The sequence below is a fragment of the Mycteria americana genome, chromosome 5 (assembly GCF_035582795.1).
Source record: "Mycteria americana isolate JAX WOST 10 ecotype Jacksonville Zoo and Gardens chromosome 5, USCA_MyAme_1.0, whole genome shotgun sequence".
Classification (NCBI taxonomy): Eukaryota; Metazoa; Chordata; class Aves; order Ciconiiformes; family Ciconiidae; genus Mycteria; species Mycteria americana.
The window spans coordinates 9,713,772-9,729,182 of record NC_134369.1 but is presented as its reverse complement, the minus strand read 5'-3'; the positions used below and the strand labels follow the sequence as shown (position 1 = coordinate 9,729,182).

The window sequence follows — 15,411 nt, the reverse complement described above, 5'->3', positions numbered from 1 at the left end:
GCACTTTTCTAAGCCATGAAATATAATATATTCATTTTAAATGTGATATAGATATGTGCTCATCAGCTATTTGTATTGCCAAACTGCATGAAATGTAGCAATTACAGTTCAAGTAATTACCACTATTCCTGATATCCCTAATGCTGGAATTAAAAATAAAACTCTTCTTTTCAAAATGACCTTATTTCATTATCTTCCCAAAATACGTTTCCTAGCCTTATTTTAAGTAAAGATGCTGAAATCAGGAATGACAAAACCAGTCCATTGCCAATCCCACTGCAGAATTTATCTTCCACGGTCCATATAGCAGCATATACCCTAAACTAGACCCGGCTGAACCTCTTTGATGGAGCCATCATTGTGAAATTAAGCGGAAATCAATTTAGCTTTCATTTTGAAATGCATAACTTTTTATATAATGAATGAAATTAAATTTTATGGAGTCTCAAAATATACCCAAAAAGGGGAAATGCACTCTAGAAGTGGACTACTGCACTCCAATTGCAAATGTGAGCAAGTCTGCAGGAAAATCTCCTGAAACGAGCGTAGTGTGGCTGCTGGGAGCTCAGCACCAATAGTTTTGTTCTGCAGATCCAACTCTTGTCTGACCACATTGGCTGCTGATACAAATGTAACCTGACCAAATAGGTTTTAACCTGACCGAATAGGTTTTAACCTGACCATGTATCTTACAGCCTGACTAAATCTGATTTCTCAGGAAAAGTAAAAATTCAACTTTCTCTTACTTTTTGGAATCACAACTACGGAATATTAAAATACTTTCAAGCTTTTTCTGTGCTGTAGCTTCAGCCAGCAGTCTTTTCTTTTTTAAATAGCAACTTTCTTCAGCTGTAAAGCATCCCATAATGATGGCCAGCTCAAAACAATGTACAAATTTAGTCTCAGTTTGTCCTTTAGCTGGAACTAAGATTGCATATAAGAAGAATCAAGTGGTGCACAGTATTTGCAACAGCCCCTAATAAAGCATGATTTGCATTTTAGAGGCTTCAATGGGACATTATATGATATCACTGCAGTGGTATTAATTTGTGTTCGTGATATTGCTTGTTTCACTTTTGCAGATCTAGTTGGTAACACTGGATAAATAGATGAGCATACTGGAACTGAAATGCAAATGTCTTTTTTGTATCATTTTTGATACAAATGTCTTTTTCCAACTGGCACGAGCTGCACCCATCTGCAACTAACCTAAGATGAGGAGAAAAGAGTTGTCATATGCATCATGCCTTCCTTCAACTCTCCCTCCAATCTACAGTTTTCAGCAGAAGCAACAGAGCTGAAATCACAATAATCCTGCTGTCTGTAGCATGAAGAAACCAAAGAAAAAAATTGTCATTTCAATCCCATGCCAACAGAGAACAAAGCCAGCTGAAAGGGCAAAGCAACAGTATGACTTACACCCATGCTTTGTAGGCTAAAAACTCCTAACTTTGGGTGGCCCCGTTTAAGAGCCATTTAATAGCAGCATTGAGGAGGCAGACTTTTTTCACTACAGAGACAAATCAGTATTCTGTGACATTTTCTTAGAGACAGAAAATCAAACTGGAAAGACATTTTATTTGGAAAAAAAAAAAAAATCTTGTAATTGATATGGGTTAGTAAATTTAAGGAAAATATTATTGTTTGAACCCAATCAACAATATCCACAAATAAATTAGTTCAAAACATCTAAAAGAAAAATAGCAGTGGGAGAAATTTTCTGGAAAAAAAAAAAAAATAAAAAAAAAATAAAAATCAGAGAATGTCTTTTCTGAATTAGCAGTTGAATGGAGAACTTCTAGTTAAGACCAGGTCTGAACTGCTACCAAAGCCTGGAGCTTCAGCCATTGCCACTCGCAGTAGGTAGGAGCAGCTCAGGCCATGGGTTTGAGAATGAAGTCCTACGGGAGACGTGCTGCTGACGAGGCCTAGGCACGATATCCCTTTTCCTCAACTTTATGAAGGAAGCAACTGCCCTGAGTAAATCCGGCGCAGCCCTAATGGCTCAGTGCCTTACATCACTGCGTAACGTCACCGCTACCTATGTGGCAAGAGACAAGCTGCGAAGGAAGTTGATGAGTCCCGAGTAAAACAGAAGGGTAATTGCTGTAACCGGCGGTATCGAGGACAGAGAAGTGCAAAGATCCAACCTGTGAGTTACGGCCATTTCAATTCCAAACATCCTTCAACTACATCTAGCAGAGAAACACAGTTAAAACCTCAGAAAGCAAATGGACGTCTTGGATCTGGAGATCAGTCACTCACTTTAGCTCTCTGAGGCAGGTTCATCATGGTGTCTGGTTTGAAGTCGTTCTTGTTCTTTCTGCACAGAACTGCTGTGATGATGATGATGATAACCGTAACCACGGCAATGGGAGCCAGCACCGCTGCAATGATCCACAGGTTGTTCGGGGGGTTCTTCACCACAGCTACAGAAAATCGCAAACCAACATTGGTAAGTTCACTGGGCAAACGCAAGACTGAAATTGCTTCCAACAGTCTTCAACTGTCTCCATATAATAGCTAGTATGAAAGGGCTGTTAGTAATCTAGCTATACCTTTGTATTCCTTAAATAAAAGAAAAAAAAAGAATCAGCAACACTGTTCAATTCACAAATCCCTGGGCTCTCTTCTCTTACTTAGTTATAGCCAGCTGCAAAAGCAGCCATGAACTCCCAAGTCAGATTAGATGCCATGTTAGATATCACTCTAATGGTTTGTTTACAGAATAAACAAAAAAGTGAAAGTAATACATCCTTAATTATTTTTCCAACACAGAAACAGCTTATAGTAAGGTAGCATGTATATTAAAAGGAGACACACGGAGTCCATACCTGCTGTCAAAGACTTACTGGCTCAACAAGAGTAAACCAGGAGAGTTTTTTCAAAAACAATGAAGGTTTTTGTTATTATTGATATCAATAAGGCAATAGGAAAATGCTTCTCTTGTGCTCTAGAAATACTTTATCATAGTTAAGGTCAAAATGAATCCATCATCTCTGAAGGAGGGGAAGTGATGTGCTTGGAAAGAGCTCCTTGCAGATATATTAATAATGGCACCAGGAAAAGGGTACATTTCAGAAATGCAGTGATGCTAAAATGTTTTAGCATCCATTTTATTAGATTCCATTTTATCGGAACGTTTAGATTCCATTTTATCAGAATAAAGTCTCTTAGTATGAAACTGCAACTTGTACACACATAAGAGAGCCTCCTGTGACACATTCCCAGTTCTCTCATTTCATTTCTTTCTGGAAAAACACCAGATAATCGCCTTATGATGCTGAATTTTGTTTTAGTGAAATGTTTTGTGGACTTCACCATGCTATCTCTATTTATTTTCCTATGCCACTGGTTGCTGGCATGACAGGCAATTGAGAGAATACCAGCGTAAAGCAGCCCTTCCCATTTCCTAGGGGACTAGCACTTGCAAATGTCATTGAGCTTATTAGTTGTCAGAGGCACTCGGCATCTTTCAGGATCAGACTTCAAATGCATATCGTCTTGTTCAGCAGCAGTTGCAAAAGCCAGCTGAAAGTCTGTCTGAAGCCTGAGCCTATTTGCTTTGTAGATCTACAATTTTTTGCAAAGCCTGTGTAGTTTGTTGGGTGATGTAGGAATAGCACCATTAGGTACGTATCTTGCACACAGTGTAACAGTAACTGCGTGCTTAAAGACTGTCCAGAAAGCCATGTTGAAGCCTTTCAAGGTTCACTTTTCAATGGACTTCCATAATTTTAAATTACTGACCTCGGACATTTAGTTTGGGGATGAAAGGGCTGTGGGGAAGGAAACTGAATCTGAATTTTATCAGATAACAGTAATTATTATTATAGATTGTTGTTGTGGGAGCAGCAAACAATTGTTGAAAAACTATAATTATTCTTTCTAGGGATCGCAGAGGAAACGATGACCTTATGGCTAATAGGACAGACATTTAGGAATCCTGGTTCACATCTTCAATTCAGTTACCAGCTTCCAATGTGACCTTGAGTAAGTCAATCCATGGTTCATTCAACTCAGTAAGACTTCGGTAGATTTTGAAGCAAGCCTTTCATTTTGGTATAACGTAGTCCCTCACTTATAAAACAGGAACATCCATATTTTTTGTTATTATTCATCTGTCTTGTCTAACCAGACTGTGAGCTCCTGAGGGTAGATGTCTCTTCTTACTGCATTTTGGTACAGAACTTTTCATTCTGCTATAACAGAAATTATAATGAGTAAAAATGAAGTGCACACAAAGTATTTTCTTTGGGAATACAAAGACAGACTACAAATACCATGTCCAAAATGAAAGAAATGAATTTTTTTCTTAATAAGGTATAAAGATAGAGCTATCTCCTACATTTCAAATACTCTAGCTTCAGCATCTCACAGGGTCACAATTTCAATTTCTGTATATTCTCTTCTTACAGTATTCTGTGCATATTTAACTTGTATGAAAATCTACAGATGAATGAGGCTGCCTTATCAGACCATGGAAGTACAAACTTAGATCATGAACAGCAGATGTCATAATTACCTAAATACCCATATAAATCACAAAACTGCACAAAGAGATAGGAAACTACTATGTATTATCTATAGCTGCTTTAGTAAAAATTACATTAAATAAATATTCTCATGGAAAACAAAGTCATTCAGAATTTAAATACTAGACTTTATGGAAGCAGGAATGGAGATCCCTGGGTTTAGTCCAACTAAACTCAGTAACAGACCATGATCAAATCAAGGACCAGGTACAGTAGATAGTGCATTCTCTGCAAATTATATCATACTTCATTCTTCTAACTCAATCATATGTTTATGGATGATACGTCAATTACTTATTACAGTGGTTCCTTCTTTTCCTATCACCATTACACGTAATTATTTCAGTATCACTCCTCCTTCAGGCAGAAATAATGGCACCAGGGAGTCCCATTTTATATGCTGTTTAGCCAGTAAGGAGATCCGGTACAGAAGTCCACTATATAATTTTAATTCCATCTGAATAAATATCTTGGCAAAGTGGAGACATTCAGTTAGCTAAAGGCATCGTTTCATACATTAAGCTGTTATTCCACAAAAAACCCTCCAAGCTCCACCACAGGTTTATGACTATGGGTCAACTATACAGGAATATCCCCCAAAAAATCTTTTTTTAAGAAAACACCTGTGCCCACAATCACTCAGTAACAGATGCAAGTCTTAAAAGAGAAATTCAAAAACACTTTACTTTTCAAGAATGGATTACTTTTTTGGCCACATTATTCTGAATGATGCTACCATATCTTGAATCTGAAAATTGCTCATACACATAAGTAGTTGTGTCCAACTTCACTTTTCTGATTTGTGTCTAAACAACATCTTTAACAACCATGTCATGCACTTTACAAAACTCTTGGTGAAAATGATTATTTAAAAAAAAAAAAAATCCCTCTGAGATATAAATAATCTACATTATTTTGAACAAGTCAAAAATAAGGGACATCTTGATAGCCCCCACATTTTACTTTGGGCCAAGTTATTTGAATAGCAATTTAGCCCCAGCAGCCATTAGCCTGTGGTGTCGTGGTTTCATTAGCATCAGAATTAATTCTGACTTTACAGTTCCATAAAGTTGCTCAGTTCATAGAACTGGATGTGTGTAAAATTAGTCGTACAGTAGAGTTTACAGTGATTGGCTAAATAACAGTTGATATATAGCTTTGATGTACTACAATAAAAGATTAGTCTGTATTCCATATGAAAAAGAGCAGCCTGGCTTAAGCAGCTGCTCAGAAAGATGCAGCTGAAAATTATCTGTGTGATCAGTGCAGGCTCCCCACACCTACACTGGTGTTTTCACAAAGAAAGAAAGGAAAAAAAAAAAGAAGAAAAAAAAAGGACTAAACCAGAGAATTTTTAAAAGAACTCTTACGATCAGCTTGAACTTGAATAACATAACCTAGTGTCAAGGCCATCCTCTGGGAGTCAACGGTACTCAAAATTTTGGCAGCTGCAGTGCCCAGCAAAGGTTTCCCATTGTATAAAGTATAGTATGTCAGTTCAGCCGGCTCCTTGGGTCCTGGAATACGTTGGATTTTTACCATCTTTCAGGGAAAAAAAAAAAAAAAGAAAACGAGAGAAAGTGAAATAAACTCTGTTTGTATTATACCATTGCAAAACCTGCCAGAAGCTACTTGGAGGCAGCGCACAGAGGGAACCTTCAAGACCCCATATAAGGATAAGCTCCATGCAAATATTCTCATAGGATCAGGGCTTCTCCTCTTCATAGTCTAGGCTATTAAGATTAGTGAGGACTGACTGCCACCTTAAAAATTTTTTAAACATAATCCTAAAGTAAAACCCTATACTAAGAAAAGCATGCAGTAAAAAGGAGGAAAGGATCAAATGTTTGGACATTAGTGTCCTCTGTAAAGAGGGATTTCTTAAAATCTGTCCTAATATTGAAAAATTATACTTTGCTGGCATATTGCAGTTGAAAAATTCCCTCACATTTTACTTCTGTACTCATTATTTTTGATCCCAGGCTGACAATAAAGAGAACCATGCATTTTCCATGTTATTCTGCAGAACACCAGCAGAATTTTTACATTGTACGTCTATCTTTCCTGAGAGTAGAGGAAGTGTCAAACACCTCTAATGATGAGAGGAAAAAGGAGTTTTGTGGTTGTTCTCCATTATGTTAGGGTCTAAAATGTGTCATGTTTTCATGGAAAATTTTACTAAGGTTTACACTTTTGGCAAGTAAAACGTGTTCCTTCTTTTAAATTCTTTCAGTGGGAAAACACACAGAACTGTGGGCAAACAAGAAAAGTAGTAGTTTGTTTTTATATCTCACAACAAGCAATTCTTGAAAATCATCATGTAATTAAAAAAAAAAGCAGTAACTTGTCATGCAATTTTTGAAGACCGATCCTGTTTGAATCCCCAACAACCAGCATCCGTTGGCTAAATTACTGCGAAAACAAAATACGATCATTTCAAAAAACTGATTGGGAAATGTTTCTAAATAAGAGAAAGATGATTAATAAATTACTCAGGACCGAAATGTCTATTTCATAACGTGATCTGTGGCCACATGATTTGATTACTAACCCTGTATAAAGACTGCCTCATTTTTTTTTTTTTTTTTTTTCAACAAAAAGAAAAAAGAAGTTGTGGCTTTACTGAGTTACCTAGGAAAGGAATACCTAGGAAACTTTTTTTAATTTAAGAACAAACGCCTGGAACTCTTCATTATGCTGAATACGAGACTTTAGGCTAAAATATGTACTTTGTACCAGTCCTCATAGCAACCAAAGAGAAAATGTTTATTAGCACTGACTAACTAATAACCATTTCTAGAAGATGAGAGGCATGCAAACATGGCTGACGGCAGAAAAAGAAACCCATTAGGAATGCCATGCACACTGCACTCGCCGCTTTGGCATTCATGAAAAAAGACGGGAAACCTCAACCCGGTTAAACAGTTTTGCACACAAACTGAGGCAGTACACATGCAAACAAAGGCCTTTTTTCCAACACATATCTAGGCGCAACCGATGTCGCATTGACCACCTGCACCGTGTAGCTGCCCACAGTCGTGGCACGTTTGAATCGTCTTCCTTGCTGATGGGACATCATAAACAGCGGGGCCAAACGCTGCTCCATTAATCTTGCAAAGCTCTGATTGTTCAGTCCCAGTAATGCAATATCAACCCCTTGAATAACTGTGGGAAGGGAGAAAAATCACGTGTCAGCACATTTTAGATGGACAGATTAAGTAACACATGGTCTGCAGGGCAGTTTGGGACAGGGGTGTACTACCTAGCTTAGAAGAAAAATAACTGGACACTGTTCCACCCCCTCAGTAATTCCCAATGGGGATATAATGTGCTTCTGTTTCAGCCTCCGCACTGTTCTTCTCAGATAATGTCAACGATGTTTCAGAGAATAAAATCCTCCAAAAACTTTCTTAGGCCTTCAGTTTACCCAAATGGCTCCAGGAAGCACCTAATCTACGATCTTCAACGTAAAAAGTAAGTGAAAACCTATTCGAGAGCTGTCAGTTTTTATGCTTACTGCCAGATGCTCCTGTTAACTAAATGACAGTTTTTTCGTCCAGCAGTTTTGAAATCTGAAGTTAGAATTTTTGTACAACTCTGAAACAAAACACTATACGTTTGAGAGCACTGAAAACTGAATAGTAAAGTAAAAGTAAAAATGAGTAAGTAAAAATGATTGTAAAATTAAGAGGACACTGAACTTACATAAAGTTCAAATAAATGATATGGTATGCTAATTTAATTCATACAAATGTATGATTTTTCAATATTGTTTAAAAAAAATCTTTTGGCACCATCATGATTTTTTTGCAAACAGCACTTCCATTGTAATAGCAATAATACTCCATTGCAGTAAGTGCACAAAGGCAAGAAATGGAGTATCAGGTTCATGGGGTCGAGCTGTACCACTCCCTTCAGAAGATCATAATCTCTGCAAAAACTTATTTTTTATCTCAAACTTATGAATAGATATAATAGACACCAAACCACACTGGCTTTTGGAAGGAAAGTGTAGAGTTTAATCCATTTCATGTCAGGCTCCTTTTCTCTTGCTCTCCTGAGTATCAAACAATTCCAGCTACAGACACACCAATTAGAAAGGCTTTGGTATCTACTCACTCAGAGATGTCTGGGGGAAAGGGTCTCTTTCTTGCCCAGTTATCACTTCTAAAGTCAAAATTATTGTGAATGAGAATGTGATACCAGTGAAATGACTGTGATAAGACAAGTATTTTGAAGCCTAATAGCATTCTCTGCACCTTCTTTTCCACCAACAGAAAGTGATGTGCTTAATACTTCAGGTGAAAGATGCAAAAATTCCTGGACCCAGACAGTGTCAGCAAATCGTAACAAACTTCTTCAGTTTAGCAGATCACCTTTTTTTCTGGATTATGTCTACAAGCCTCTTTTGATTGCAGATTTAAATCCAAGTCCCAGGAGAAGAGAAGAAAAAAAAAAGCCTATTTGTGTTTTTAAACTCTGAGAAGATAATGCTGCTCTCAGAAGTGCTTAAACCAAAGTGGCATAAATTCCGAGGTGAGTGCTGGGCTCAGGAGATGTCTCTGTTTAAGGTAACAAATCACAGTTATGCCCCAGAGTAACTTTAAATACATTTGCCCAGTTGAACGCAACAGGCAGGTTCAACGGGCAGCCACTTATTTCTGTGTAAAATTACTGCACCGATGTGTTTATATAATCGAGCACTAAAAAATATTATCTGAAGTGCATGGAGGAGGGAAGGAGATTAAAAAGTACCTGTTATCACCCAGTAGTCTCTAGTTGACTCTGAGACATCAAGGTTTGGATACTCCAAAGCTTTAAAATAAAAGTTGAAATTATGTCATAATATCCCAACATCTTATACATTATATGTCCCAAAACTATTTGGTTAACCAGACAGTGATAAATAAAATTGAACTATGGCCCAGGAGGAGATCTAGAGGCATAATTTTCAGGGTTACAAGTTCTCTTTCTGTCTGAAAAAGGACATCAAGCGCAAACAGTACAAGCGCTGCCATACAAAGTAGAACATAGCTCTATTGCCAGAACACCGGCTGGTACATTGTCTGGGGCAAAGCCCAGGATTGCCCGCTGCTAAAAATGATAGGTAACATCATTACCTATGATGTTAATGCATAGGTAGCAAATGCATAGGTAGCAAATGCATAGGTAGCAAATGCACTCTCCCTGTGAGTAATCCCCTGGGGAAAACAAGAGGAGATTCTATGGTGATTCTGTGATTTAATCCTTACTTAACCCAGACCACAATTTTAACCTAAAATAATATTAAAATTAACAAGGATCAGATTCCACGCAGTTCCACATGAATTACAAACGAGACTAATGAAACTGTGAACACACCTTAAAGTGCGGTACTCTCACTCTCTCGCTCTGCACCATTTAAGGTGTTACTACCATATGTGCTTATATCTGAGAGAAACTGATGTTTGCCATTTCGATGCCTTTTGTTAGCTTTTCCATCTCCAAAGTGCATTAGGCTGTAAAGTTCAATATGCTGCTAATTCATTATACAGCTCAGCATTTTTTCAATAGATTTATGTAACGTGGAAAGCATTAACACTTGGAACTTAATTCAGAAAACAGCCGTGCCTCGTATGCTGATACACTGCTATTGAGTTACCCTGATTTTTAAACTCCAAAGTGGCTTGAAATAGTAAACATTGCAAAGCATCTGACTACGCACAGTAACTGCTTTTGAGGAGGGATTTCACGGCGTGTCCCGAGCCGCGCGTTTCCACGGCAGACTGCGAAGGCTCGGGAGGAGCCGCCAGCGTCTACTGGGACATAACACACTCTGAGAGCAGCAGCAGTATTTGTTTGATAAACTGAAACAACTGCACTGCCACATGAATAAGCATCAAACACTTCTCAAAGTAAACCTTTTCACGAGACACTCTATCACTCTGAAGCCATAAACACTATGTGCGCATTAAGTTCACGAGTTTACAGTATAGCTGCTGCACTGGGAATAAAACCAAGAACTCCAAAATGAAATATAAGCCATTAGTTGTTAAAGGAGCACTAGCTAAAGACTTTATTGGGCCAGTTCACCATGTGCGTGGATCAGCAGAGAACTGCAATACCACACGAGACTATTACTGTGTGACAAATGGCTTTTCACAGCTCCTGACTACCAAGCATATGCCTGTACTGCCTTTGTGAGAAGCACCATAATCCTCTTCCTATGCGACAGACCTATTTTGGAGGCCAAACACTTGGACCGATCGCAGCCATCATCAAAAGTTTCTTGGGCTTTCTCCTTGTGCTCCTGGCTGGCATGCGAAGACAAGTCCTGCACGCAGGGCACTCTTCGGACAGGCTCACCCGCCAGCCACGAAAAGGAAGGAGCCTGTCTCATGATGAATGCTCTACATCCCTTTCTAGGTCCCCAAGCACACCCGTTGTCAACAGCCTCCCTCCACCTCCCCTGGCCTGTGGAAAGGCTTGATGAAAATGCAAGCCTACCCGGAGACGTGTCTCTTACCCTGTGTTGGAAAGTCTGATTCAAAAGTGCACCGACGCAGTGCAATAACTCATCATTGGGCAGTTTCACCTATTTGTTTGCAAATATCTGATTTAGATAGGTGGTGCCTCAAGAATAATGTATGCTCCTCCTTTTTCAAGGATTTGCACATCACCGGAGTTAGCTGTGATTCCCGACTGCCTCGCACCGGAGAGTGCCCACTTACCCCACAGACAGCAGAGTGCTCGTTGTGCAAGTAACTGATGAAGAACTGTACAAGATAATTACTCTGCTGTTGGGCTGTTTGAAAATAAAATGGACTGACAAAAAAGGTAACTTGTGTTTTCCCCAGTGCTCACTTTCCAGCAGCCTGGTTCTGCTTTTTCTTAGAATCAGAAAATGAACAAGCACTTTAATAATTTTACCTAAAGCTACAAATCCACTCAGTTCAGTGTTCTGATCATAAAGACGTATTTGGCTCTATCCTTATGTGCCCGATTATTTCCATACTTGCAAAATGAAAAATTACAAACTACTCCATCACTGTTTTAGCCTTATCAGTGAGTTCGATAGCTACCAGAAGCCTAACCAGATCTTTACTGGTATTTGAGCACAGTATTTCAAATGTAACAAGCATCTCGTGAAGATTTACACACAGTGAGATCAGGTGAAATCTGCCTTTCCTTAACCAGAGTCCATTACCATGCACCGAAGTACCCAGCACGTCCCTCTCACTTCCAGTGAACATTGACCTCCTCCAGTGAACGGATAACCCGGCTCTACAGCGACCTTAATTTCACATACCAAGTTTAACAAGCAGATTAAACAGAAATCCCCATAATCAAATATCTTGTCCCTTTAGTCATTTTAGAGTCAGAGAGCATATATGCCGCACAGGCTGCCCCGACACACAACTTTCTCTCGCTCTCTGTACCTCTGACTCTTCGTAATAATGAAAGGCAAGCAAATTATGGATGCTAAAGTGCTTAGACCACATTTTAAACTGAGGATGAAGTTCAGCAAATACACCAACAACTTTTTAAACAGCGAAGCGTAGATAATGCTCATCCACTACCCAACACACACTCAAAGCGTGCTACCGAGCCCCCGCGACTGGAGCAAGCACCGGGGGCTGAGTCTTCCACAGAAGTAAAGGGCTGTGCTGAAGATGAACTTTATGTGCTGCGCTAAGTTTTCCTGAAATGGAGAATTGGGGAAATTCTGTGGTTTGTTTTACATAAAACTACAAATTTATTTTGTTTGGAACCTGGCACAAGCATTTTTTTTTATTAATGACAGCATACATGTGTTTTTCTTAATTATCTGCCAGTGTTTCTAGCAGCTGAAGTAAACACTGAACCCAGAACATCTCCCCACCTAATCTCCCCCTTTTTTTTTTTGTTTTTAAAAAAAAAAAGTTTAAAAAGCAGTCAGCAAAACCACCTACAATCTGCGAGCTTGACGACAAAGCTTATAGTGCTTGCAAAGCAAAAGCCCAATGCTGGCTAACCTTAAGGAGCTGTGTGCTGGGAAGCGCATACTTACATTCTGCAATGGTGAGAGGCGGGTAGGTTAGATAGAAACCCACCAGCTCAGCTGACAGCTGATTAAGAAGGTTGCTGGAAATAGTGCCATTTAGAGTTGTGCTTTGATTGTTCACTACATAAAACAGAGTGACAGCTTGGGAGACATTGGAGGTGTTCAAAATCTGAAACAGAGGTAAAGAAATAACGTGTAGCTGTGTTGCAGCTCAGCTGGAAAAAAGAAAAGGAAAAAGCCAACAAAAAAAACCCCCCAAACCACTGCAAACAAACTGGGAAGAAGTTAACTTGAACAATGGGTTAGGTACAGCTCACTCAGCATGATTGTGTAAAGCAGATCGTGATACTTTAATTGCTACTTTAGCACATGCAGAGTTGCTGGAGGACAGCAGCAGGCAGAAAAGGTGCGGTCAGGACTGAAAATATTTTTCCCTGTTTTTTACCAGGAGAGGTAAGATGAGGGAGAGGATGCTTATCAGAAAAAAAAAAAATGTTCAGTATTTGATGCAGAGGAATTAGGCCTGTATGTCTTGCTCTTTTTGCTGCCTTCCTAATGCAGTTATCTAGACATATACCTTTTGCACATGAAATAAAGGGATATCACGTCTCTTCTGTTCCTAGCATCATACGATTACCAGCTCTCCTCCCCACTTTAGCTCTATGCCAGTCTCTTCCTGACCCCAAATCTGATGACTGCATTTAAGGACCAATTCTATTTAGTGCCTACTGGATCAGATCCTCAAACACCAGTTTTATGTAGGAAGCAGAGAGGCAAAGGCAGGGCAGGAATGGAAAAAACATGTTTTCTCAGAACACTCATGCCCCAGGTCAAGAGGGTTGTTTTTCGGCTACTGATACTGTAGAGGTAGGGCAAACAGCATTCATTAACGTTATTTAAATACCCCATTTTTATGATTTGGATCACTAAGTAAAAACATAAAACATGGTATAATAAAGCCTCAGAAGAAGAATTCAAGGTCAGACCAAAGGTCTGCCTAGCCAACGTCGACTTACAAGTGGCCAGGAGCAGATGGTTGGAGAATGAGCACAGGGCAAGAAGAAAGGACTCTTTTCCACAGTGTAAGGTTAAGCCCACAGCTATGGTCTGAGCCATAAATTATATGCTTGGGTTTAAAAAGGGTTGATGACTTTTTATTCTATATGTTTGGCCAATTGCTTTTTGTAACTTCCATACTTTTTCTCCATTTACATCTGGCCATCTTCAAGACCTTATTACCCACTATGTGAAAGGATTTTTCTTTTTATTTAAATCTGAGTATTTCTGTTATGGGAAACTCTAAATGATCACTCCTGATTCACACCACTCACGGTTGGAGAACCATGGCCAATTTAATTTCTCCTTGCATGGAAGTTGTTACATGCCTTTTACCCATGTTGCTGCCATTCTCCCTACCCTTGCAGTGCCACAACACCTTTTCTGAATCTGCTCCAGAACTGTTCCTCAGTTTGTAATTAATCTAAAACCCTCGTACTATTTTCTGTTGCACTGAATTAGTCCTTTGCATGGTACTGGAATAATTTCAGAAAAAATTACAACAAAGATCACAACCTCGAGCCTCTTACTTCCCAGTTTATATCTTGCCTCCAAGACGTCCATCCTATCACTTCCTAAGTTGGCAATACCCACAAAACCCACAACTATCACCTTCTTCTCGGGCTCTTTACAAAATTGACTCAGTGCTTTTCAAGATCTACAACTTCTTCTGTGAGCAAATTAGCCACCAAGAAGGTCCCCTCAGCATCACAGGTCCAGCTAATGAAAAGCTTGATAATCACTTTACCTACTGTAGCAGGTCATCTCTTGCCATGTACTTTTCTGCCTCTCTGAGCTCCTCCAATTTGAACACAAGCTTACAAAAGACAGTACCAAAGTAACTAAGCAGAGCTCTGATGACCAATTTCCTCTTTCTGGTAAGCTACATGCAAACCATTCTGAGGAGCGCAAGTCCATACACAGAGTTTTATCACATGTCAAATACATATCATATATCACCCAGAGGATAATTTATTTATTCCTGAAGTATGGCGCGGAGCATAAGGGTGTTGGCCCACTAAACATGTAAAGTTCTGCAAAAATCAGGCCCTTAATAGTGAATTTGGGTCTGTGAGTGTGGAAATGGAATGCACACAAAAAAAGAAATATATTCCATTAGCTTAGATCTTACAAACAGCTACGCATGACACTATACCTGAATAGCCTCACTAAGAACAACTGATATGTCAGAATAACATATTCAGTAAAAATATACATTTGGAAGAATATTTTTATATATTTATTTTTATTAGAATTCCACTTAAAATTATTTAACTGCAAACAGTAAAATTCAAATTAATGAAAATAACAGTAACAGTCTTCTATAAATCATGCATTTTTAAGTTTTCCTGCAATAAATAAAACAATCGTTTCGGATGAAAGCATAAACTTACTTTCATAGTGACTAACAAAGACATTACGTTGAAATACAAGCATATACATAGGAAAGATTAACCCAGAGAGTCTGGCAACAGGCACGGGCAAAGCACGCAACGTTGTACCTGAACTGTTAAGTTGTTGCTGGTGTTTAAGACCTTTCTTTCAGCATCCTGAAACGCTCTCTGTAACCGTTGCTCCATGGTCTGAACAAATTTGCATGACTGTATATTGTCTGTTTGACCCACAAACTGCAGCTCTGGAAAAGGAACAACGTATTTGTATGTGGACAAATTATTCTTGGTTGCATAATTCCTGTAATGTCTGACAGCAAGATGACCTATTTACAAATTAAGCAGGTGAAAATAATGCCACATAAGATCAGTTTATGTCATTCAAGCACTGCACTAAACTAGCCTT

General features: G+C 38.9%; 1 protein-coding gene across 1 annotated transcript in view; it reads right to left on the bottom strand.

Annotated features, from left to right (window-relative positions):
• KIAA1549L (KIAA1549 like) overlaps positions 1 to 15,411 on the bottom strand; it is a 138,160-nt gene that overhangs the window by 48,345 nt on the left and 74,404 nt on the right. Inside the window, exons 6-11 of the mRNA XM_075501604.1 lie at positions 15,117 to 15,250; positions 12,565 to 12,727; positions 9,291 to 9,350; positions 7,549 to 7,700; positions 5,906 to 6,077; positions 2,266 to 2,429 (exon numbers count right to left, since the gene is read on the bottom strand). Of these exons, the coding sequence (XP_075357719.1) occupies positions 2,266 to 2,429; positions 5,906 to 6,077; positions 7,549 to 7,700; positions 9,291 to 9,350; positions 12,565 to 12,727; positions 15,117 to 15,250 (845 nt within the window). The remainder of the gene's footprint in view (positions 1 to 2,265; positions 2,430 to 5,905; positions 6,078 to 7,548; positions 7,701 to 9,290; positions 9,351 to 12,564; positions 12,728 to 15,116; positions 15,251 to 15,411) is intronic.